The sequence below is a fragment of the Sorghum bicolor genome, chromosome 9 (assembly GCF_000003195.3).
Source record: "Sorghum bicolor cultivar BTx623 chromosome 9, Sorghum_bicolor_NCBIv3, whole genome shotgun sequence".
Taxonomy (NCBI): Eukaryota; Viridiplantae; Streptophyta; class Magnoliopsida; order Poales; family Poaceae; genus Sorghum; species Sorghum bicolor.
In genome coordinates, this window is record NC_012878.2 from 50,312,622 (window position 1) to 50,334,086 (window position 21,465).

General features: G+C 44.9%; 2 protein-coding genes and 1 long non-coding RNA gene across 3 annotated transcripts; 1 reads left to right on the forward strand and 2 right to left on the reverse strand.

The window, feature by feature from the left end:
* LOC8058487 (protein ACCELERATED CELL DEATH 6) lies at positions 8,263-12,676 on the forward strand. The gene is made up of 3 exons (XM_021446985.1): positions 8,263-9,469; positions 11,060-11,589; positions 11,687-12,676. The coding sequence occupies exons 1-3, from the start codon at positions 8,845-8,847 to the stop codon at positions 12,410-12,412; spliced, it is 1,881 nt and encodes a 626-aa protein (XP_021302660.1). The 5' UTR covers positions 8,263-8,844; the 3' UTR covers positions 12,413-12,676.
* On the reverse strand, positions 13,256-16,149 carry LOC8077144 (dnaJ homolog subfamily B member 13). The gene is made up of 3 exons (XM_002441091.2): positions 15,479-16,149; positions 14,986-15,368; positions 13,256-13,935 (listed from the first exon to the last, which is right to left on the reverse strand). Exons 1-3 carry the CDS (start codon positions 15,665-15,667, stop codon positions 13,485-13,487), a joined length of 1,023 nt encoding a protein of 340 aa, XP_002441136.1. The 5' UTR covers positions 15,668-16,149; the 3' UTR covers positions 13,256-13,484.
* Positions 19,075-19,664, reverse strand: LOC8058488. The gene is made up of 3 exons (XR_002447312.1): positions 19,443-19,664; positions 19,242-19,352; positions 19,075-19,149 (listed from the first exon to the last, which is right to left on the reverse strand). It is a non-coding gene; the product is annotated as an uncharacterized LOC8058488 (long non-coding RNA).

A 21,465-nucleotide genomic window follows, 5' to 3' on the forward strand; every position in this document is an offset into this window, starting at 1 on the left:
TGAGGGAATCTAATTTCTTGTGCACACATTTTGCAAGGCAAGTTATATACGACAAGAGCATCCCTTTATTGATGGAGTCGCTAGATATCAAAGAACGGATCTGAATTCAAAGGACTCCAGGGTTCATGTGCTTGATTTCGCACAACACGAAGGGAAGATAAGGGTGGTCTGGTGGGCATACCTGTTGGGTGCTCGTCATCGACGGAGGGCCCGATGTAGACCTAAGCACCTTGCGTAAGGTGGTGCCATCTTCTCCTCATTGCTCCGTCCAGGGAAAGGGAATGACAGGTGCGGATCGGGAATGGGTGAGGCGGCAACATAGGTCGGGATGATGGCCTTGCGGCGGTGGCTCGACCTTGTGGCGGCGTCGCGACAGAGCAGAACGAGGCACGGCAGCGTTGGCGGTGTGCAGCAGTGCAGACAGGTGCCTTGGCCCAATTTCCCGCAGCGAGGGTGACGGCACGGGTGCGACGAGCGCAAGTGCAAAGTGATGGAGAGGGATCGAGCCTTGCGTTGCGGGAGGAAAGGCGAGGGCGCGGGGGAGAGGGATCGAGCCATCTGAGCAGGGGATTGCGGGAGGATCGCATCTAGAGTCGCGTGACTGGAGGAGGAGATCTCAATCGCACGGGAAGTCACGATGGGAGGGAAGGTGTGGTTGTAGGGGTGCAGCGGACCGAGGGAACGATTCAATGTCACACCAAACTATGGTCTTACTTTCTCTCTTTTTAGTTGTAGGAGATTTAATAATTATTATTTTATAAAATAACTAGATTTAAAATATTCGTTTAAATTATGTAATTATTTATTTTTATTATATTTAATATTTTATATATGTATCGCGAGATCAATATAATGAGGAATTTTGAAATGTTTTTGAGGTTTTAGGTGAAAGAAGGTGTTTGGTTGAGGGTATTAAAGTTTAATAGTTGTAGTATTTTTATCTTATTTGGTAATTATTGTCTAATTATAGACTAATTAGACTTAAAAGACCCGTCTCGTAAATTACCATTTTTAGTTCCATAAATAGTCTATATTTAGTACTTTATGCATATGCCCAAACATTCGATATGACAGAAGTTAAACCAACCAAATAGAGCCTAAACAAAGCCTGACCTTTTCAATCCTTCCATATGGGTTATGTACCTTTTTAGGGAAGAGGAACTCGGACATATGCAGAAATAGGACATGCGAGGCTAGTCTTATTGGCTGGCTCGAATGCTGCACGGATAAAAGAGTGTGTGGAATTGTGGTTTCATAGACCTTTGCCTTGTTTAGTTCACTCCGAAATTCAAAAAGTTTTCAAGATTTTCTGTCACATCGAATCTTGCGGCACATACATGAAGCATTAAATATAGACGAAAACAAAAACTAATCACATAATTTAACTGTAAATCGCAAGACGAATCTTTTGACCCTAGTTAGTCTATAATTAGACAATTTTTACCACAAACAAACGAAAGTGCTACAGTAGCGAAATCCAAAAATTTTCACATCTAAACAAGGCCCTTGTTTAGTTGAGTAGGCAAAAAGTTTTTTTTATCATAGCACTTTTGTTTCTATTGATAATTATTGTCTAATTATAAACTAAGAGCATCTCCAACCATTTTGCATAGTTTGTTTGGCAAATTAGGAAGTTTGCTAAGTCTCAAATAAATATGACAAAGGTGGAAAGAGGCAATCTTCAATGGTTTGACATTAATCACTTGGCAAAAAAGAAAACCTGACGGTGGGAGGAGGGAGTACTCGTGCGACCACGCGCGGGGGCAATGAATTTCGCGCGAGGGACGCGATGCCAAGCGCGGAGGAGCTTGGCATATATGGGAGTCCTTCCTCTCTATTTGCCAAGTTAACAAAATTGCAAAGCTCAATTGCCACACTATTGGATATGTGTTTTTTATATTTTTTTTACAAATACATGAATGCAAAGTCTATTTGCCAAATGGTGGGGATGCTCTAACTAGACTCAAAAGATTCGTCTCACAAATTACAGGCAAACTGTGCAATTAGTTATTTTTTATCTATATTTAATATTCTATGCATGTGTCGCAATATTTGATGTGAAATCTTGAAAAGTTTTTGGTTTTTGGGGTGAACTAAACAAGGCCATAGTCTAGTAGAGATGTTATATAAGTATTTATAGCTTGATCGGAAAAAGTAGAGGATTGAGAAAAGGGAAGAATATGGATGAGAGAAAAGGAAGTCTCTATTGTTGAGCTGGGTGTACAAGTGAAATACCAAATTCCAAAATCTTATTGGACGCATGTGTGCCAGTACTATTATCGATGCATGGTGTCTTCCTATTGGTTAGTAGAGGGTGGCGAGCACTTGGGCGGTTGTGAGGCGCGGCGGAGCAGCGCGGCGAGCAGTAGTAGGAAAGCTCAGACGTCTTCCTCTTGGTTAGGAGAGGGTAGTAGGCGCGTGGAGCGGGTTGGAGGCGAGTGAAGCAACGTGACGACATCCTCTCCACTAGCCGCGAGCGGCGGCGAGGAAGATGGTCTTAGGTTAAGGTTGGAGTGTTGAAGAAATCTCCAATTTTCTTAGACCCTAGAGGGGATGAGTGGGGGTGATAGTGGCAGTTCGAAGGTAGCAAGGCGTAGCGGTGGTGGTGCCACCGACCGAGCAATAGAGGCATACTGGTGGGGCAGGGTCGGTGGTGGGGGCGACCGATCGCAGTGTTAGAGAAGGGTAGGATCATGGTGGCCTAGGTGGAGGGGAAAGGGTAAGATGGCTAGAGTAGGAAGACGTTGTGAGGATGGCGTGTGCTCTGCTATCTCAAATGGCGCGCGCGTCGAGTAAAGGGATAGAGTGAAACAACACTCCTACTTATGTTGCGTTGCGACAATAATTGTTCCACATGTTCAAAAGCCTATATGGTAGTAATCTTTTGCTCAACTCAAACTCCTAGTTGTGGTCTACGTAGGGGTTGCTCTGAGGCAGAGATAGAGAGGGATAGATAGGTGACGTTGTTCTCTCAAGGATTCTCAACTTCTTATTTTTCATGACATCATAGTTGCATTTGTGTATTTGAAGTTCGACATGGTCGGTTGGGCTTGTAGATAGTGGAGCTTTGTTGACATTGCTAAGGGCATGTTCCGATCCCTAAAGCTAGTTACCAATTAGAGCTAAAAAATATTCTAAATTAGTTAGAGTTAATTAGCTAGTTAGCTAACAACTAATTGAAAATTTAGCTAAAAAATAACCCACATATTAGCCTTCTTATTTAGACGCATTAAATTCTTTTAGCTAACTAACAATTAGCCTATCTTATATCTAAATAGGTATTCAATTTTGGTCATGCAAGACTGACCATTTTGCATTTGCATTCCATGCTAGAATTGAAAAGTCATAATGATTTTTATTTTGGTATTTTTATTCAAAAATATAACTCATAATTATGATTTATATCTTTTAGTATTTTTTGCTTGACGTTGGAACACGTCGTATGCATTGAGTTCGACATATGTCTAGAGGTGTGTATATTGTAGAATTTTAGCTCAAATTACTATTTTTCTATTTTTGAGAGGGGTACATTTGCACCCTCTAGTTGTAACATGTTTTCGTCCTTGCTAGTGTGTTGACCAAACTAACCCGGCCATCATTATCCCCTATTGCCGTCCTCGACCAACAATATTATCATCATTGTTGTTCATACCACCCACCACCCTTCAGTGCTCTCCATCCTATCCCTCCACTAATTGAGAGGAGGTTGCTCACGCCTGCCATCACCACCACCTGCAGCGAAACGTTGCCTCCTCTACACTAGCCCTAATCACAATATTCTTCTACTCCCTCCCGTATGGTGACGCATCCCGCCACCTACATCACCCAACTAGCCTTTTCAACTGCCCCTATGGGCAACACATATACTACGCTCCATCGCGGGTCAACCAACCTACGAAAAATTCTCTTTGTTATTAGAAAATATAGCAACCCTTAACCCAAAATGGAAACCTTGAAATCCTAATCGCCAACTTTTGCTTGACTTTGGGTAGCTAGATCTCTCGCTTAAGGTCATCGAATCTGTCGGAATTGTTGCAGGAAACCTTGACGAAAATGAATTTGAGAGGAAGAGGTGAGAAAGGCAGAGGACGAAAGGAATCTGAAATGGACATGTCCATGTATATCCATCAAAACTAGCATAACTCATGGTGGTAGCATGAACCATTGTTAATGGAACTTGTATGTCCATGTATATCCATCAAAACCAGCGAGTTTGATTAAGAGGGGCCAAATAAATACGACCATATTTTTTAGTGTGATAAAATATACATAATTATATGTTTGGAGAAATTTTAAAAAAAATACTGTCGACGAAAGCTGGTCGGCAGTCTACCTTGGGGTATACCCACGGTAGTAGTTTATCGGTAGACGGTGCGCAAACTACGAACTTGATGGTGACGCAAGACACGGACAAGCTTTTTATCCAGGTTCGGCCGCCGAGTTGGCGTAATACCTACGTCCTGCGTCTGGTTGTATTGATTTGTGTTGAGAGAATATGTGTATGATCTGTCCTCTAGGGGACCCCTGCCCCTCCTTATATATCCTGAAGGGACAGAGTTACAAGCAAAGTATCCTATTTGGTACAATATCTTGTAGCCTTACGGTGCACGCCGACCAGTCGTGCGCCGCACGTCTTCATCCTATGGGCCGAGCCACCTCTGACGGTGCGACCCATATAGGCCCATGAGGGTATAGGGGTTTATACCCCCACAGCTAGTCCCCGAGCACCATGTATTGTGATGTACACGTCGTTTTGAGCTTCTTCGATCAGTGAGGCTTGACGTCTTTAATAAGGAGAAAAGTCGCCCAAACAGTTGCAACGGTATTTTGACCAACTCAAAAGACAGTTGATCAACATTGACATCGAAGAAGCAGGTTGTTCGAAGAATGCATGGTACTCTAAATTAAAAAAGATTTCTTTCCTGGTGAAGTGTGTCCACTTTACTTTTCTGAAAAGTATTGACCTAAAAAAAGCAAGCATATTAACCGCAAGGTGAAGTGTGCCCACTTAGTCCCCGAGCCTGGTAGTAGGTGACGTAGGCACGTGGTGCCAGGGTCTAAAAAGAAAATCATCTTAAAATTTCTGATACTAACATGCATCGCTAGATGCATCGTACCGATGTAGTCCCCGAGCTTGCTGGAAGGCGAAGTATGAGCCTTGTAGCAAGGTCTAAAAAATTAAAATTACCTAGTCCAATTCATATGTAACTAAGAAAAGCAGTCCCCAAGCTGCGGTCGGAGAGTGATCAAAGCAAGTCCCGAACACAGCGCAGGTAGTGATTGATGAATCTCCGAGCACGATCGGTAGTCAGCACAGTCCCCGAACGACATAGAGACTGATCGACCAGTTCCCGAGCGTGGTTGGGAACGTAAACGTGCTCGATGGTCGGCACAGTCCCCGAGCACGGCGTAGAGACTGGTAGACAAGTCCCTTAGTGTGGTTGGGAACGTAAACGTGCTCGGTGGTCGGCACAGTCTTCAAGCACAGCGTAGAGAATAGTCGACAAGTTCCCGAGCGTGGTTGAGAACGTAAACGTGCTCGGTGGTCGGAGCAGTCCCCGGGCACAGCGTAGGGAATAGTCGACGAGTCCCCGAGCGTAGCTTGTCGACTGGACCAAACTCCTGAAAAATAAATATAGAGAATAGGTAGTACATGATGTATAAATAAACTCTAGATAAAAATCAGTACTGAGATAAGTTTTAGATTTTTTGTTATAAAATTAGCACAAGTAGTTAATTCATCCTAGAGCTTGTACCAGCTCTGGTCTAGCCAACAATCAGCATGAGGTGCGGAACCTAGACACGCGTGGGATTGCCAGCCTCACCAGAGAGCTACTGCCGACCACCCGGAACGCAGAGGACGGATCTCATGCACGTGTAGGGAGGAGTCGGAGACACTACCGGCTCTGGAAAACTCGTGTAGGAGAAAAAATTAGTGTGGCTAAACAAAAAGTTGTTTTTGAAGGATAATAAAAAATATTATGCCAAAAATAATAAAATATTAGAAGTACACTTATCTTTGGACGGAAGTCTGGTCGGTATTGACAAAATTATCTGGCTCCCGAGCTTTTTGACTTGTCGTCGTAACGGTGGTCGCGATTGTGGTAGCACGGTAACTATCATCATTACGACACGGCTGGTGGTCCGAACAAGTAGACGGAGCATCTCGCTGGCATCTTGGATCGATCGCTTAAGAGTTCGGATGGATCACTTGCTCGGATGTGTTACACGACAGTTCAGATGGAGCTCAATGGTTTGCTTGACAGCGTGGACGGATTGATGTGGCAGACTAAAGGCTCGACTGGCTCGTGGATGGCTAACTTGCTCGCCTGCTGCTTTTGATGGCTCAACAGTGTATATCAGTAGGTAAGTATGCATGATAGATGCATATGCGCATGCAAGTCGTCGTAGTCGGTTTGTATGTACGTACGCCTTCCTTATTTGCTTGCATATCGCTGCTTGATCAAGGCCGAGTAGCTACTTGCGCATGTAGATGTAAGTACGTGAAGCTTGCATATGTGATACATGTCAATGAAAGTTGGTCTCAGACTTATCATGCAGCTTGGCCTTCTTCGATTTGGCTGTTGTCGCCGACGTGGATTGATGATCGTCGACCAAGATTCGGATTTAATTGTATGCGTTGCTCCTTGATCTTGATGAAAACCTCGGGTTTGATGCACGCATGCTTTGACAGCCCATGTAAGCTTCATCCGAGTCACTAATACCAGTAATTATATCTTGCATGAGCCTCAAGGTGTACGTCGTCCTTTCCTTTACTTGGTTGGATGCCGATCGATCACAAGCCAGATTGGATCGTGTCATAGACGAGTTAGCCAGGGCATCGTGAAGGGATCAAATCCGATCAGCGAGGGTCGAGTTACTTCTTGGTATGCCGCCGCCAAAGCCCAATGACATGTCGATCAAGATCCTCACGTCTTAACGTGTTGCCCGAAGATGTTTGACGCCAGAAGCGAGTCACCGCAATTGACGTTGATGAATAAAATTTCCATCTAGTTCGTCTAGGAAGCTGTACGCACACCCTCTACCTGGCGCGCCACTGTCGACGAAAGCTGGTCGGCTAGTAGTTTATCGGTAGACGGTGCGCAAACTACGAACTTGATGGTGACGTAATACACGGACAAGCTTTTTATCCAGGTTCGGCCGCCGAGTTGGCGTAATACCTACGTACTGCGTCTGGTTGTATTGATTTGTGTTGAGAGAATATGTGTATGATCTGTCCTCTAGGGGACCTCTGCCCCTCCTTATATATCCTGAAGGGACAGAGTTACAAGCAAAGTATCCTATTTGGTATAATATCTTGTAGTCTTGCGGTGCACGCCGACCAGTCGTGCGCCGCACGTCTTCATCCTGTGGGCCAAGCCACCTCTGACGGTGCGACCCATATAGGCCTATGAGGGTATAGGGGTTTATACCCCCACAAATACTACACTATTTCTTACTAAAGTCATCATATTTGAACAAAAAATAGATAAAATTGATATTTTTTATACTATAAATATTAATATTTATATAGGTATTTAAAGGAATGACTAGGCTTTGGAGGCACTGCCCCTGCTAGCCCCTGGTTCGCCACTGAATCTACATCTTTATGCTTATGATAGTAGCCAATTACCATGCCCATACATATCATGAAGTAATAAACAATCGCCCAATTATATTACACCAATGAAAATGGAGGAAAATCAAATCATATTGAAAATACCAGGAGTACTTTTGCCACAAAATGATTTATATAGGGGGGAAAACAAAATCAAATCGGCATATAGGGGGTTTCTGCAGTTTTTCCAGAATCTGGGCCGAACTTTAGGACATTTGTCGTCTATACGCTTTGTCAGTCCTGTAGCCCGCCGCCAGCCCAGCCCATCCAAGTCATGCAGCCCCGTCCAGGCTCGAGCGCGGCCGCTCTCTGCTCCTGCGTCCTGCCTCCTGCGGCCTTGCTTCTTGCCGGCTTTCGGGCAGACCACAGACGGGAAGAGCAGCCGCAAGGTTACTTCTTGCTGGCACCGTGTAACCCTAGGAGGTGAGGGGGCGGACGGCCAGCGCCCCGCCCCGCGCGCGGGCAATGAGGGATTACTGTAATTGGCGCCGCTGCCGGTGGCTGAGCAAGCAGCTCGGTAATCAACTTTCTACCCTCTTCGCCATTTCATCTATTGATTATCTTTGGTTGGGGGTTGAGGGGTTTGTGGTTTCGCAATAGGAAGGACATAATGAAAATGGAGGCCTTGCGATCGCAATGTGTGATGTTGATTTCAGCTAAGGCGTGTACCTGAGTTGCAGTTATGCGTGATTTTGGACTTGTTGTATCGGTCACCGATATTTCAATACAATGAACTTGTGCCTGCAGGCTGCAGCTGAGCTGTGTCTGTGTGTACTCAGAGGTGATACTTAACTAAACCTTCACTAGTTGTATCATACGTCAAGGGCGTAGAACTACAGAGGGAATATGATACTGGATTAGGTTGTGCTGGATGCTTTATTTTTGTTTGGGACAGTGTAAACCCAGATCCACCTGATTAATTTAAGCATGAAGTTGGTCACAGCTTGCTAGGTTTGTCTTTTTCTTTGCAAATTAGTGGCCTCACAAGTCTGATCTGCCAGATTGTATGTATAGTGGACATTATTCTAAGCAACCGAATAACTAGAGCAAAATGTTGTGTCAATTGTTTGACTTCGTTACTAACAAAGAAGGAGCTTGCTAGGAAGTTCCGTTAGCCATTAGTACCCACGCGGCCCTATGTATATATGAGAAGTTAAAGACGAACATAGCAATTCTGGCTATGCAAATGTATTCCATTGCAACTTCTTCATCTGGCACTGGAATACATGGCAGCAACAAGGCACACTCCACACACAATGAAGCACGAATTGCTCAAAGCTGTTTCCACAGGCGATGCAGGCCTATTAGAACAAGTTCTAGGCTTACAGTCTTCAGCAACAGTTGAGCAGGGAGAAGAGAGCTGCCTCAAAGGAGTCACGGCAGAGGGAAGCTCGGCGCTCCACATTGCAGCCAGCTGTGGGTACCTGGAGCTTGTCAAGATGGTCTGTGCTCAGGACATCTCGCTTGTCAAGGCAAGGAATAATCTGTGTGATACACCTCTGATTTGTGCTGCGAGGGCTGGGCATGTAGATGTAGCTGATTACCTCATGGAGTGTGCTATCAATGAGCAAGAAGATTTGAGGGCGAGGAATTTGGATGGGGCGACTGCAATGCATGAAGCGGTCAGGAATGGCCATGTGCTTTTGTTGCAGAGACTCATGTCGAAGGATAGCGGGCTGGCTGCAGTAGAAGATGAGAGACATGTGTCTCCGCTTTACTTGGCGGTTGCATCCAATCGGGCAGACATGGTCAAAGTCTTGATTGGAGAATCTTCAAACAGTGTGACACCGGTGAGCTACTCTGGGCCAGATGGACAAACTGCATTGCATGCTGCAGTCTACATCAGCAGAGGTAACTTGAATTCTTACAGTTCTATTGGAGCCATGAACTCTGTACACTCAAAAGCTAGTGTAGCATTTTCTCATAAAATAAATTCTTGCAAGAATTCAGACCAAATTACTACCCATAAATCGTCTGTTTTTTTCTAAAAAAAAAAATCAAAGCATCTTTTTGTGGTCGTTGGATCTCTGTTAGGACTAACTGGTTATTTAACTGGATGTTGATCTACTGAATAATAGTATGACTTATTGTTGACAAAAGATAAGCCCACTGACCCACAAAAAAACTAGATAAGCCTGCTTACAGGACAATCTCAAAGAAAAAAGGTACTTATCTAGTGCAGAAATGAAAGTGAAGAAAAAGTGAATGCAAGTGTCTCCATTGGGAAGAGAAAGTGGCCTGTAACTAAGCACTAAGTGATCTTAGTTGTAGTCCAATGTATGAGGGTTTCCCATTTATTTTTTCTGTGAGAAAAGATAACATGGAAATAAAATGAAATACAAAAAAAAAAGGAAAAGGGAAAGCAGACCGGCATTTTGGACCGAGCAGCACAGTCTGGTCCACACCTTAGTGTCTCCCATTGATCCCTCGTTGATGTTCCTTGACGTGATCAGTGAGGTGGATCTTCCGGGACTGAACCACCATTTTCACTGGGCCTTCCCGCTTAGGCATACAGATTGAGTTCCCTTGTTGCCTTAGTCAGTTTAAATGTTTGCCTAATCATCCAATTTGCTACTTCTTTTGGAGGCGGGGATGATTGCATGACTGTGACGCTGTGAGCAGCGCTTTATTGCTCAATGGTGATAGCATCTTACTGATGATTAGTGTGAATGTGTGATAGTATCAATCAGAAGGTTTCAGGGTGTTCATTCTTTTGCTGATGAAGAATTATATTACCTCCTGTAGCACATTACTTATGCATGACTCCAATATAATCATCATATAGTTTGCAGCTGTTGTTAAATATTTAAATTGATTGTCTGGTAATATACCTTTGTTGTTAGCCTTTAATTGTTAGTCTAAAACCTTAAATTGTCTAATTGGAACTTTCAAACTATTATGAGATCTAAGATAGCCAATATGACCATGGAAGGCTACCTAGAGTAGTAACCTGTATCTGAGAGCAAAACTTGATAAAATTAATCATGCTGAAGCTATTCTCTGTTTTATATTTTCTGTGCTTAATGTAACCCCTGCCTCTGTGTTCTCCTGTGATTACTATATTTGATAAGATTTTTTAAGGTTATTTATTTATTTAATTAATTTATAAAATGTAACAATCAATGGCTCAAATTGTTTTGAGCTATTACCTCCTAGCAGGCAAACGGTGTACAGTAACATTATGTCTGACATTACATTCATCCCTACTTTACCAGCAGTCCAAATATTAGGTTCCAATATTAGAGTCCATGAGAACTCCTCAACATTGTGTTTATAGCAACTAGCAAAATCTATGTGTACAGTTAGGGCCATTTTGGACTCTTTGCATTGAAGATGCCTTATAGATATGTGTTGCATGGATTAGTTCATCATCTTGGTTCTCATTTTGATGAGTAATTTGGATTTTGTCAAGTGGTAATCATGTTTTCTTTCTGATTTTAGAAATAGGCGAGTCCCTGCAATGTTGGGATCCAACACTTGCCACAGTGGCCGATGATTATGGGAGAACTGCCCTTCACTATGCAACATTAGCTAAAAACATTGGACCAGTGAAACATTTATTAGCAAACAGCTCTCTTGCATACATTCCAGATAATGAGGGTCTATATCCTGTGCACATTGCCTCTATAGTGGGTAACGTTAATATTGTCTGCAAGTTCATGGAGATATGCCTGAACTATGATGAATTGCTTGACAACAAACGCAGAAATATTCTACATTGCGCCGTTGAACATGGCAGGATTCAGGTGGTGTGGCACATCTGCAGAAATCCAAAGTCTGCAAGGATGATGAATGCAAGGGATGGTGAAGGAAACACGCCACTACATCTGGCTGTAAAGAAGGGGCACACACTGATCTTCTCCTTACTCATGATGGATACTATGGTTAATCTTGACATTATGAACAATGAGGGATTAACACCTCTAGATGTTGCCTTCAGTACGTTACACAGTGATTATACTTTTTCATCAGTAAGTTACCATTGTGTGCATTCCGCTCTTCCAAAATTTCATTTGTTTTTTGTTTAAAAAAACATTTTTTTCTTACTCTGTTTCTCTTTTCATGCAGTTCACGAACACTTCCATCATCACATGCTTAACCCTCTGTGAAGCTTCCGGCAGCCCATGCCACCAGGCTAGAAATTTGACAGATAAGTGGTGCTTGGAAGAAAAGAAGGAATCAAGCAGCTATGCTAATGTGTCCAGGAGCATTTTATACATCTCTATATTTATTGTAGTTGGTTCAGTCACTGCTGCTTGCACTCCACCTGGTGGCTATATTGCAGAAGGCAAGGATGCCGGTAAGCCAGTATTTGGAGAAAGAACAGGTTTCTGGATATTCATGGTTGCAAACAGCATGTCCTTCCATCTATCGACAATAGCGATAATTCTGTTTGTGTTTGCCAGACTAACGAGGCACCGCCGTTTTCACCTCATTTTGTCTGCTGCACTGGTTTTTGGAGCAGTCCTGTCCATGGTCATCGCATTTGCAGCGGTAGTTGGGCTGACATTGGACCCTGCAAACAGCTGGGACGAGTATATTCTCATTTGGTTAGTGTCAAATTTAGCATTTCCGATAAGTCTGCGGGTTGCAATGCAGTTATGGACGAGCAAACACCGGTGGCAGGACATATCTAAAGTGGTTGCCCAAGCTATCCTTGTTGTTTATGTGATCCGCGCTTCCATCATCGGCATGCAATCCCTGGTTAAAAGCCTACTCCTTGGCAGACACGAATCCTGCAGCTGGCCATGGTGTGCAATCCAAGTTGATTCAGCTTTCTTGTACCCTACGTGAGGTTCGTGAAATCTCTCAACAGATCTGAATTGCTCTGTACCAACTTACGGTATTTTGCTTTTTCTTAGCTAATAGTAGCTTGGAACAGTATAAGATCTGTTCATCAGTAATAGTAGCTGCAGCTGTGTCTCTGCCCTCTTGGCTCTCTCGAACTGTCAGGCACCTTGGAACAGCTTTTGTTTTTACTGTTGTATACTTGTTCCGGTCCATTTTATCATGTACAAGTTAGAATGACACAATCTCGAGGTTACATTTTGACATTCATTTACTTTATATTATATTATTTATACTTATAAACTTATAATCGTTGGATTCTAATTATATAAAGTTTATTTTATAATATATAAAGTTTGTTTTATATTATTTAAAAATTATTAACCTAATTATTAATAAAAAAATTTAAAGTTTGAATCTTGATATACGTGTGCACCAGATAAAATGGACTGGAGATAGTATTAATTAAAACTGTGTAACGGCGTAATGAATGCAAGGTTGGTGTTTACCGTGCAGCAAGATTGTTGTCATGTTTGATGATCTGTGCAAACATACATGATACGCGATCTTTGAGTAAGGTACTCCCTCGTCCCTCTGTCCTGAGAGTTTTAATTTCTATAATTCGTGGCAGTCAAGCTTTTTTAAGTTTGACCAATTTTATATAAAAGATTATCAATATCTATAATATAAAATGAATATTTATGAAAATATATTACATGATAAATCTAATAATACTATAAATCTTAATATTTTTAAAAATTCGATCAAAGTTTTAAAGGTTTGACTTAACAACTCTAGAAATTGAACCTGTCACGGAGTAACTGAAACAGATGGAGGCATGGAGCGACGTATGAGAAACAGACGACAAAGATGCGCCGTATCCCGCTCTTGTAAATTTTTACAACCATGTACATTATTAGTTGAAAAACAGAACCTCTAATCTATGTACACGCTGTAGAGTCCTGTCCCGAGTTGTCTATCAACAGCAACAGAAGCGCCTACCAAAATTTTACACGACACGAAGCCGTCACAGGACGCAGTTTCAGTTTCAGTTTCGGTCCATCATCATCAGCAAGCTTCAGTCGCAGCCTCTGAGGATCTCGGCGAGCCCCTTCCGCTGCTGGTCCGTGAGGTTCTCAGGGAACACGACGTCGAACTTCACCATGAGGTCCCCGTGCGCGCCTCTGTCCCCGCCGGCGACGGGCATGCCGTGGCCCTTGACGACCTTGACGTAGCCGGGGCAGATGACCTCGTCCCGGAACGCGTACCTGAACTTGTCGCCGCCGAGCAGCCTGAACGAGAGCTGCCACCCGGTGAGCGCGCTGACCAGCGGCACCCGGGCCCTGAGCACCAGGTCGTCGCCGAGCCGCTTGAACCGCTTGTGCCTCTTCTCGGAGATGACGAACACGGCGTCGCCCGTCAGGCAGCCCGGCCGCTCGTCGCCGGCGCCCTCCAGCGTCACCGCCGCGCCTTTCCTCATCCCGGGCTTCACCCGGACCGTCTGCGTCACCTCCTTCTTGGTGATCAGTCTGGTCATCAGGACAGGAAAATGTACGAGGTTGAGGTTGATCCGTCATTAGCTAGCTAGCTAGCGTGAATGAAATGAGAGCACGGTAAGTGAGTGGTCAGTCCAGTCCAATCAGCAGCACAAGGCAGGGAAGTGCAGGGTCAGTGTCTGTAGCTTGTCCCTGTTCGATCGGCCAGCGTCCTCACATGCAAGCAGAGGCAGCGAAGGATTACACACCACCTAATGCCCCAAAGGACCACTTCTAATAGGTGCTAGTCTCCGAAGTCAAGGCATTCTAACAAATATTAAGTGGAGAGCTTGTTAAGATTTTGTTGCATTAAACACACCGCATGACTTGGCATAAAAGTGGATTTGGTGTCACAGTAGTAGTAGTAGCTCTGCTTGCATAGCCAGTTTGCCCGAATCGTTCAAAATACAAGCTTCTTTTACCCTTTTGCAAAAAGAAGGCTCTGTTTGACACAGCTTATTGTTTTTTTTTGCTAAACACTCTTTTCTAAAACAGTTATATGAAGCTATTTTTACTCTCCTCTCATAAAGATATGAGTTGAAATGAAGCGTAAAAAAGTAGCTTATCCTAACTATCTCCTCTATTTCTTTCTTTCAGCCATGCATAAAGTTATTGGTGAAATTATTTTGTCAAACAACTTTTTCAAAACAGCTTAGCTTTATCTAGAAAGTTGCTCATAAAAATTACCGTCTCGGTTAATGGCTAGCACTAATCGAGGCGGTTGAAATTTTTGTCCGCCTCGTAGAGTGTTTTCAAAAGGTCACAATAATTTTTTTAGTGTCTTTTAAAAAAAATAACAACTTCACGAGTAAAGTTGAGCTATACCAGAATGTCACCAGGATAGCGCCTACCAAAATGTTACACTGTACGGTGAATATTTAATCTAGTCAAACAGAAAAGGAAACTAGGTGCTAGCATATACGTATACGCAGAGTTATAAAAAGTTAAAATTGCACCGACATATACATGCATGAATGGATGATGTCACTATTTAATTTGTCCTACGGCTCGTCTCTACGCGATCATAGGTGAGCGACAGCTTACCCGTTCTTGGTGACGACGTCGCGGGTGTACCTGACCTCCTTGTTGCACCCGCTGCAGAGCTCCTCGAGGGTGCACTCCACCCTGCGCTCCAGCGGCGGCGCCTTGCGCACCACGTAGCTGGAGAACTCGGCGAACGCGCGCCGGCCCCGGCCGACGTTGCTGCAGGCGCTGTACACCTTCTTGACCGGCAGCGGCGGCTCCTCCCGCGCCGGCGTGCAGGGCGCGGCGCCGCCGCCGGCCTTCTCGCTGCTCCGTGCCGCCATGCCTGGCACCGCCGCCGCCGCGGCACGGTGGTCCTTGTCAGCGGGGCTGCTGCTCCTCCTCCTCCCGCCGTCGCGCGCCGCGAACGCCGCCGCCCTGTTCACCTGCTGGTCCAGCAGCGCCTGCGTGCATGCAAGACGGTACACGACGATATAATTAATCAGCAGTCACAGCGCCACCGCACGCGCAGCAAGAGAATTCAGTGGCGTCATGAACAAGAACAACGGACGACCTCGTAGGCCTCGGTGATGGCCTTGAACCGGGCCTCCGCCTCCGGCCTGGACTCCGGCGGGTGCTTGTCGGGGTGCCATTGGCGGACCAGGCTCCTGTACGCCGCCCTGACCCCCTGCGGCGAGGCGTCCCTGGCAACGTGCAGGATCTCGTAGTAGAGCTCCGGCGGCGGCTTGTCCCCCTTCCCCATTGGCCGGCCACCACCCGGCCCTGTAGCCTCGCCGCTCGTCAGCGCCCGAGAAAGACACGGATGGACGAACAGCTAGCAGAGCGAGTGCGTGCGTGCGTGCGTGCGTGTGAGACTGTGAGAGGATTCAGGAGGGTGCGGTAGCCTGTCACTGCTATAACGGGGGGGCAGCGAGCTGAGAGGGTAGTGAGTGGATCGAGAGATGATGCTTGGACTGCCGAGAGAGAGACATGGGAAGGGAAGGACCAGACCAAGGGAGAAAGGAACGCGCGGGAGCGGGGCTGATCGATCGGCCGGGCGCCGGCGGTTGGTGCGAGAGCGAGGCGCGCACAAGTGGCTGTGGGTGTGGGACGTGTAGGGCAACAAGGGGCTGGGGGAGATGGATGATGACATGCATGCCTTGTCGGAACGTGTGGAGGACTGGGCCGCCAATGCGCCATTGCCATTCGCCAGGCGTCAGGTGTGGGTGGGCGAGCGAGCGAGCGAGAGGTCGGGGAAGGCGCCGCGCGCGCAAGGGGTCTGCTGGGAGCAGGCCTGCAAATGTTCTTTGGCAAAGGATTGGTTGGGAGACATTACTGTGGCCGTGGCGAGGGCCCTGCATCATATCATGCATGTGTCGACTGTCGAACCTGCCAGCAAATGTTGGATATGGCCGGAGCAGTCACTCAGCCACTGCGCGCTGCCACTTACGAGTAGCTGTTGTGCTGTTCGTTTCGTTCGCTGATTTATTATGTGAAAAAGACATTATTGACAGAGCAGATAAGCTTGTACAAGTTGATAGGACATTCGATTAGATGGACGAAGATGGTTTTGAAAGTCAAGTTCAGATTTTACAATTTCTTTTAGTGATATGGGGTTTTTCTAATGTTTTAGTATTCAAAAATTAGTATAAAATTTCTCTAGTAAATGTCTTATAATGAAAATTTTCTAGTGTTTTGAGTAGTGGAAGTGTTTTATTACTGACTAGAAATATTAGGAGAACTCTACTATTTTAACAGTGGTAGCGTCGACCTCTCTTGGCCATGAGATGCACGTTTGCTTGCCGGAGCAAACACCGTAGTACCGTACTGTACGTGGGAACACGTACAGTTCCGGACGCTGTCCGTTTGCGTTGCTGTACTTGTCAGGTGCGTGCGACCAAAACAACGCAGGCGAGCCCGGCAGCCGGCCGGAGCACGCAGGGCTGCGGCACTTGTAAGTTGCAACTGAACCGGCCAGCACAGTGGCGTTTTCAGCCATCTGGTATTCTGGTGCGTGCAGAAACGCTAATCTCGTGCTGTACACTTTGTACTACGTCAATCGTCAGGCCAAGCATTTATCTGAATCACCAGATTAAGGCCCCCCTGTATTTATTAGGTTATTTTTTTTCATCCATTGGATTGTCGGCAGAAGGTGAAAACTCTGAACCGAAATGCAGCCGAACAAAAAGACTCGTACACTTGGGGTCGTACGGCGGCAGTGTGTAACTTTTGTCAAGATCCAAGCACGCATGTGTGCATGTCGAAAGCGAGGGGTACAAGGGGAGCGGAAATGAGTCTCCTGAAATGATTATTACTCATTGCCATCTAAACCTCTGACGATCCATGTAACGAGTAGGACAATTTCTAGCATTTTTTTACAGCTCCATCCATAAGTTACTGCTCCCTGAAAAATCCTCGCAACATCTAATTGAACATTACTCTAGAGAAATGGGATGTCGGAGTCACGGAGAGCAAAGAAGATAGAGACAAGTGTGCAAGGGCCAAGAGAGTAGAAACTGCTTGCTTGTAGGTAGGGGGTCACTTCAGCCCCACACAAGAATGTGAAAAATCTATACATACGGACTTAAAGAAAGGGGGGAAAAACCTTGAAGAAATGAAGATTTATAGGATTCTTGATCTAGATCCGTGAGGTATTTCCAGCTTACACGTCATGAACTTATCTCCCTGGAGCCAATGCGGCCACACAACACGTGGAAAAAATTAGTTGCGGTCACAAAAAGCTACCCCACAGGCGACACGAAGCAGATGACGATGATACGATTGTACATCAGGCAGTGTCCAAGTTGTAAATCTTAGGCCTTGTTTAGTTCCGAAAATTTTTGGAAAATTGACACTGTAGCACTTTCGTTTGTATTTGACAAATATTATCCAATTATGGACTAACTAGGCTTAAAAGATTCGTCTCGTCAATTTCGACCAAACTGTGCAATTAGTTTTTATTTTCGTCTATATTTAATATTTCATGCATACGTCTAAATATTCGATGTGACGGGGAATGTGAAAAATTTTGTAAAATTTTCTGGGAACTAAACAAGGCCTTACATGTACTACATCTTCAGTCTCTGAATTTCCCAATCATTGCACCTACTTTCTGTGTTTTTGGTATGCAAACACTACTACAGTCAGGTACAGCAGGAGCGGCTAAATAAGCTCTGTTTTTTGCCCAGTCGCCCTTATGCAATGTAAGGGCGGTTCAATACCAGCCGCCCTTACAGTGGCCCACTGTAAGGGCGGTTGGAAACAACAACCGCCCTTACTAGTGACCACTGTAAGAGCGGCTGGTGCTTCCAGCCGCCCTTATAGTGAGCATTAGTAAGGGCGGCTTGTGTCTCAGCCGCCTCTATTGTTTGCATTTGCAAGGGCGGCTCAATCTAGAACCGCCCCTACAGTTATTTTTCAGAAAAAAAATAAAAATTACAATAATCGAGTTGACAGCACAGCACAGCACCACATACATATATACATATATAATCAGATTCTCAACATCACAGATTCACAACATAAATATTCATACATATACACAGCACCACATTTATAGTAACACATTTCAAGTCCAAAATGTTTCCAAGTCCATTACAAATCCATCCAAAAGAGTCCGAAATTTTTCAAGTACACAAATCGATCACAGTCCATTCCAACAAGTTCACATGTAATCAACGACCTAGACATAGCCTATCCCACTGACGGAGGTGCTCGTAAAGAGGATTGCTACCTAAGTCGGACTGTGGGTTATGGTAATCACCTTTGTAATAAACAACATGGTCCATTATAAAGTTGCAAAGGTCACCCACAATCTCTAAGAGGTCATCATCCCTGTAGACATCCCTTTTTAGTCCTTTTTCTTCTTTCCACTACAAGATCGTAAAAGACAAGTTTAGGTCTAGTGTAAAGAAAAGATTGCAAAGCTAAGTGAGAAATACTATGTTTTCATACTACAACCCACTAAGAGATTCAAACTTACCAATTCAGGGTGTCTCCTGTAGCCTTTTGTGTTACTGATGAAAGCACATACATAGTATCCACAATGCAGACTCCCTGGCCTTTGCTTGGGAAACTTTGTTTCAATTTGCAAATGAAGATGTGTCAAGTATAAGTACTGAAAAAATTAGTAATTTTATGCCAAACTAAGTCGCACTTACCGAACACAGAGATTTGAAACGCAAGTGGCTCCCCAGACCTGGATCATGCCTTCCTTTGTGATTCTTGACATAGGCCCTGAATGCCCTGTTTGAATGAGAATCGATGTGACTTATAGTATGCAGAAGTCGATATTAAAGTGAATCATATAAGCTTACTAGGATTACAAATTTGCTTACGTAATGAGAATTGACATGAAGTCTTTATATGTGTGAGGGTCAAAATCTGCAGAATCACAAATCCATGCCATGTTCATCCCGACATCGACACCTATGACTATCCAGTGATTGCTACAACAATTTTAAATAAACACATAAGTACCTTTGCATCAAAATAAGATAAACCGAACAATCGTTAAGTATACAATTAATCGAACTTACTTGAAGTGGTATGGAATCCATATTGTTTCGAAGTGTTGGAGATTCTTTAAACATACGGCAATCCACGCCGCAACCTTAAGAGACTCTTCTCTTATTTTGGCCGCACGGATCTTTTCTTTCTCCGCCAACGTCCCTCCAGCAGCTAGCTGTGGCGCATCCAATTCCCATCTCGATGGGTAATTAAAATTTATTTGTGCTATAGGCATAGGGTCTACATACCCGGCTTTCATTGAGCGTGTAGATTTCATAAAGTTTGCTTGCATTCTAAAAATCATGACGTAAGTTAGTTTTAGCAAAATCCAACTAGGTTACTTTCAGATCATATCAAGAGGAAGAGGACTTACAGGCACTAAGTGCGAATCAGATTCATCGACATTGAACTAAGGTGAAAGCATGATTGGATGTCGCTGAAGTCAAAGGCAATACCCGAAGCAGGGCCTCCAAATGTGCGAGCAGGTATTACTGCTTCCAACACATTCAGTTCTGTACGTGAAACATGCAAGTAGTACCAATCATGGAACCTTCTCATTCCATATGGCATCTTACACAAGACCCGGTTTGGTAGGAAACGTTTGCCTTTTACATATTCTTTCGGGCAATCCTTTGACCATTTGATGGTTTCAACATCTGGATACTTTGTTATCGTTGTGTAGTCTGAGGTGTCAGTGGGCATCCTGTAGGCAAATTTGTTCGGGCCTTGGTTCTCAGGCTTGAACTGGTCATGAGCATACCACTTGTACATACCCGAGACGTTCATATCCACAAAAGATTTTGACCCTGTCGACCTTATCATGATGGGGATCTTTTCACGAGCTTCACATACTAGAGGGAGTAGTTCTTCATGTGTCGGCGATGCTTGTTGAAAAGTCTGTGCCATCTCATCATGGCCTTACTCGGGGCGAGCTGGAGAATGTTGTGGCTTAGGAGGCACATGTGGTGTCTCGTCATGCTCTGACTCGGCACGAGCTGTAGAAGGTTTTGGGCTATGAGGCACATGTGGTGTCTCGTCACGCTTTGGCTCGGCACGAGCTGTAGAAGGTTGCGGACTCTGAGGCACATGTGGCGTCTCATGCTCTAGCTTCGCACGAGCTAGAGAAGGTTCACCTATTTAAGGCTCATGTGGCGTCTCATCATGCCCTGGCTCGACCCCTTCCTCACCAGCGGTTGGAGAAGCTGGTACCCTCTCATGCATCAAGTGGTCCTCATGAGACGGTGAATACACCTCTCCATCCTCAAGGTGGACTCTCTCCAGGTGTACATCACTTGGAGTTGGCGAGGAAACATTCAACACAATATCCTTTTTGTACCAGAGGATGAACTGTTTCATGAGTAGTCCAAGCTCACGAATCCCCTCGCTAGTTGGGTGTTCAATCTTATGCTTCGCGTACTCGAGATTCACGGTATGCACCTCAACCTTACTATAGTCAGCCGGGACCGGTTTATGGTGCCAGATGTCGCCTGGAATTGGAGGATGTGCCAGACCCGTTGCCACCTCAGCCATCTCCTGTCCCCTACCGATGGGAATCAACAGGATGCAACGAGTTGGCACCCGTATGTGATCGACTGAGGCGGAGGCTGCATTGGAACCTTGGCTGCTTTGAACATTTGGAGGGCTACCAACTAGAACCAAATCCCTAGGCGGCTCCATTTGTGACCGTCGCTCAGTAGACAGTCCTTGCTCATGTAGTTCCTTGGCAACTAGGGTCTTCACTAGGGTGGCAAGACTCTCCTCCCAGTTTCTACCATGTTTCTTGTACATCTCCACATCCTCTCGAAATCCTTCCTTCCAGGTCTTATGTTTCCCTAACCCCCTGACACGGCCTGGGTGCTCGGGGTTTCCCAAGCCAAGGCTAAGCTCGTCCTTCTCTCTAGAAGGAGTGAATGAGCCCTTCTCGATGTCTTCAGAATACTCCCTCCGTATCCTAAAAGGAGGACGCCGTGTGTTTGAAGTCATTTGTGTGAAAGGATGACGTTCACCCATTTCAATGTTAGTTTGGACGCTCATGCCCCTCGCATGCTCTCG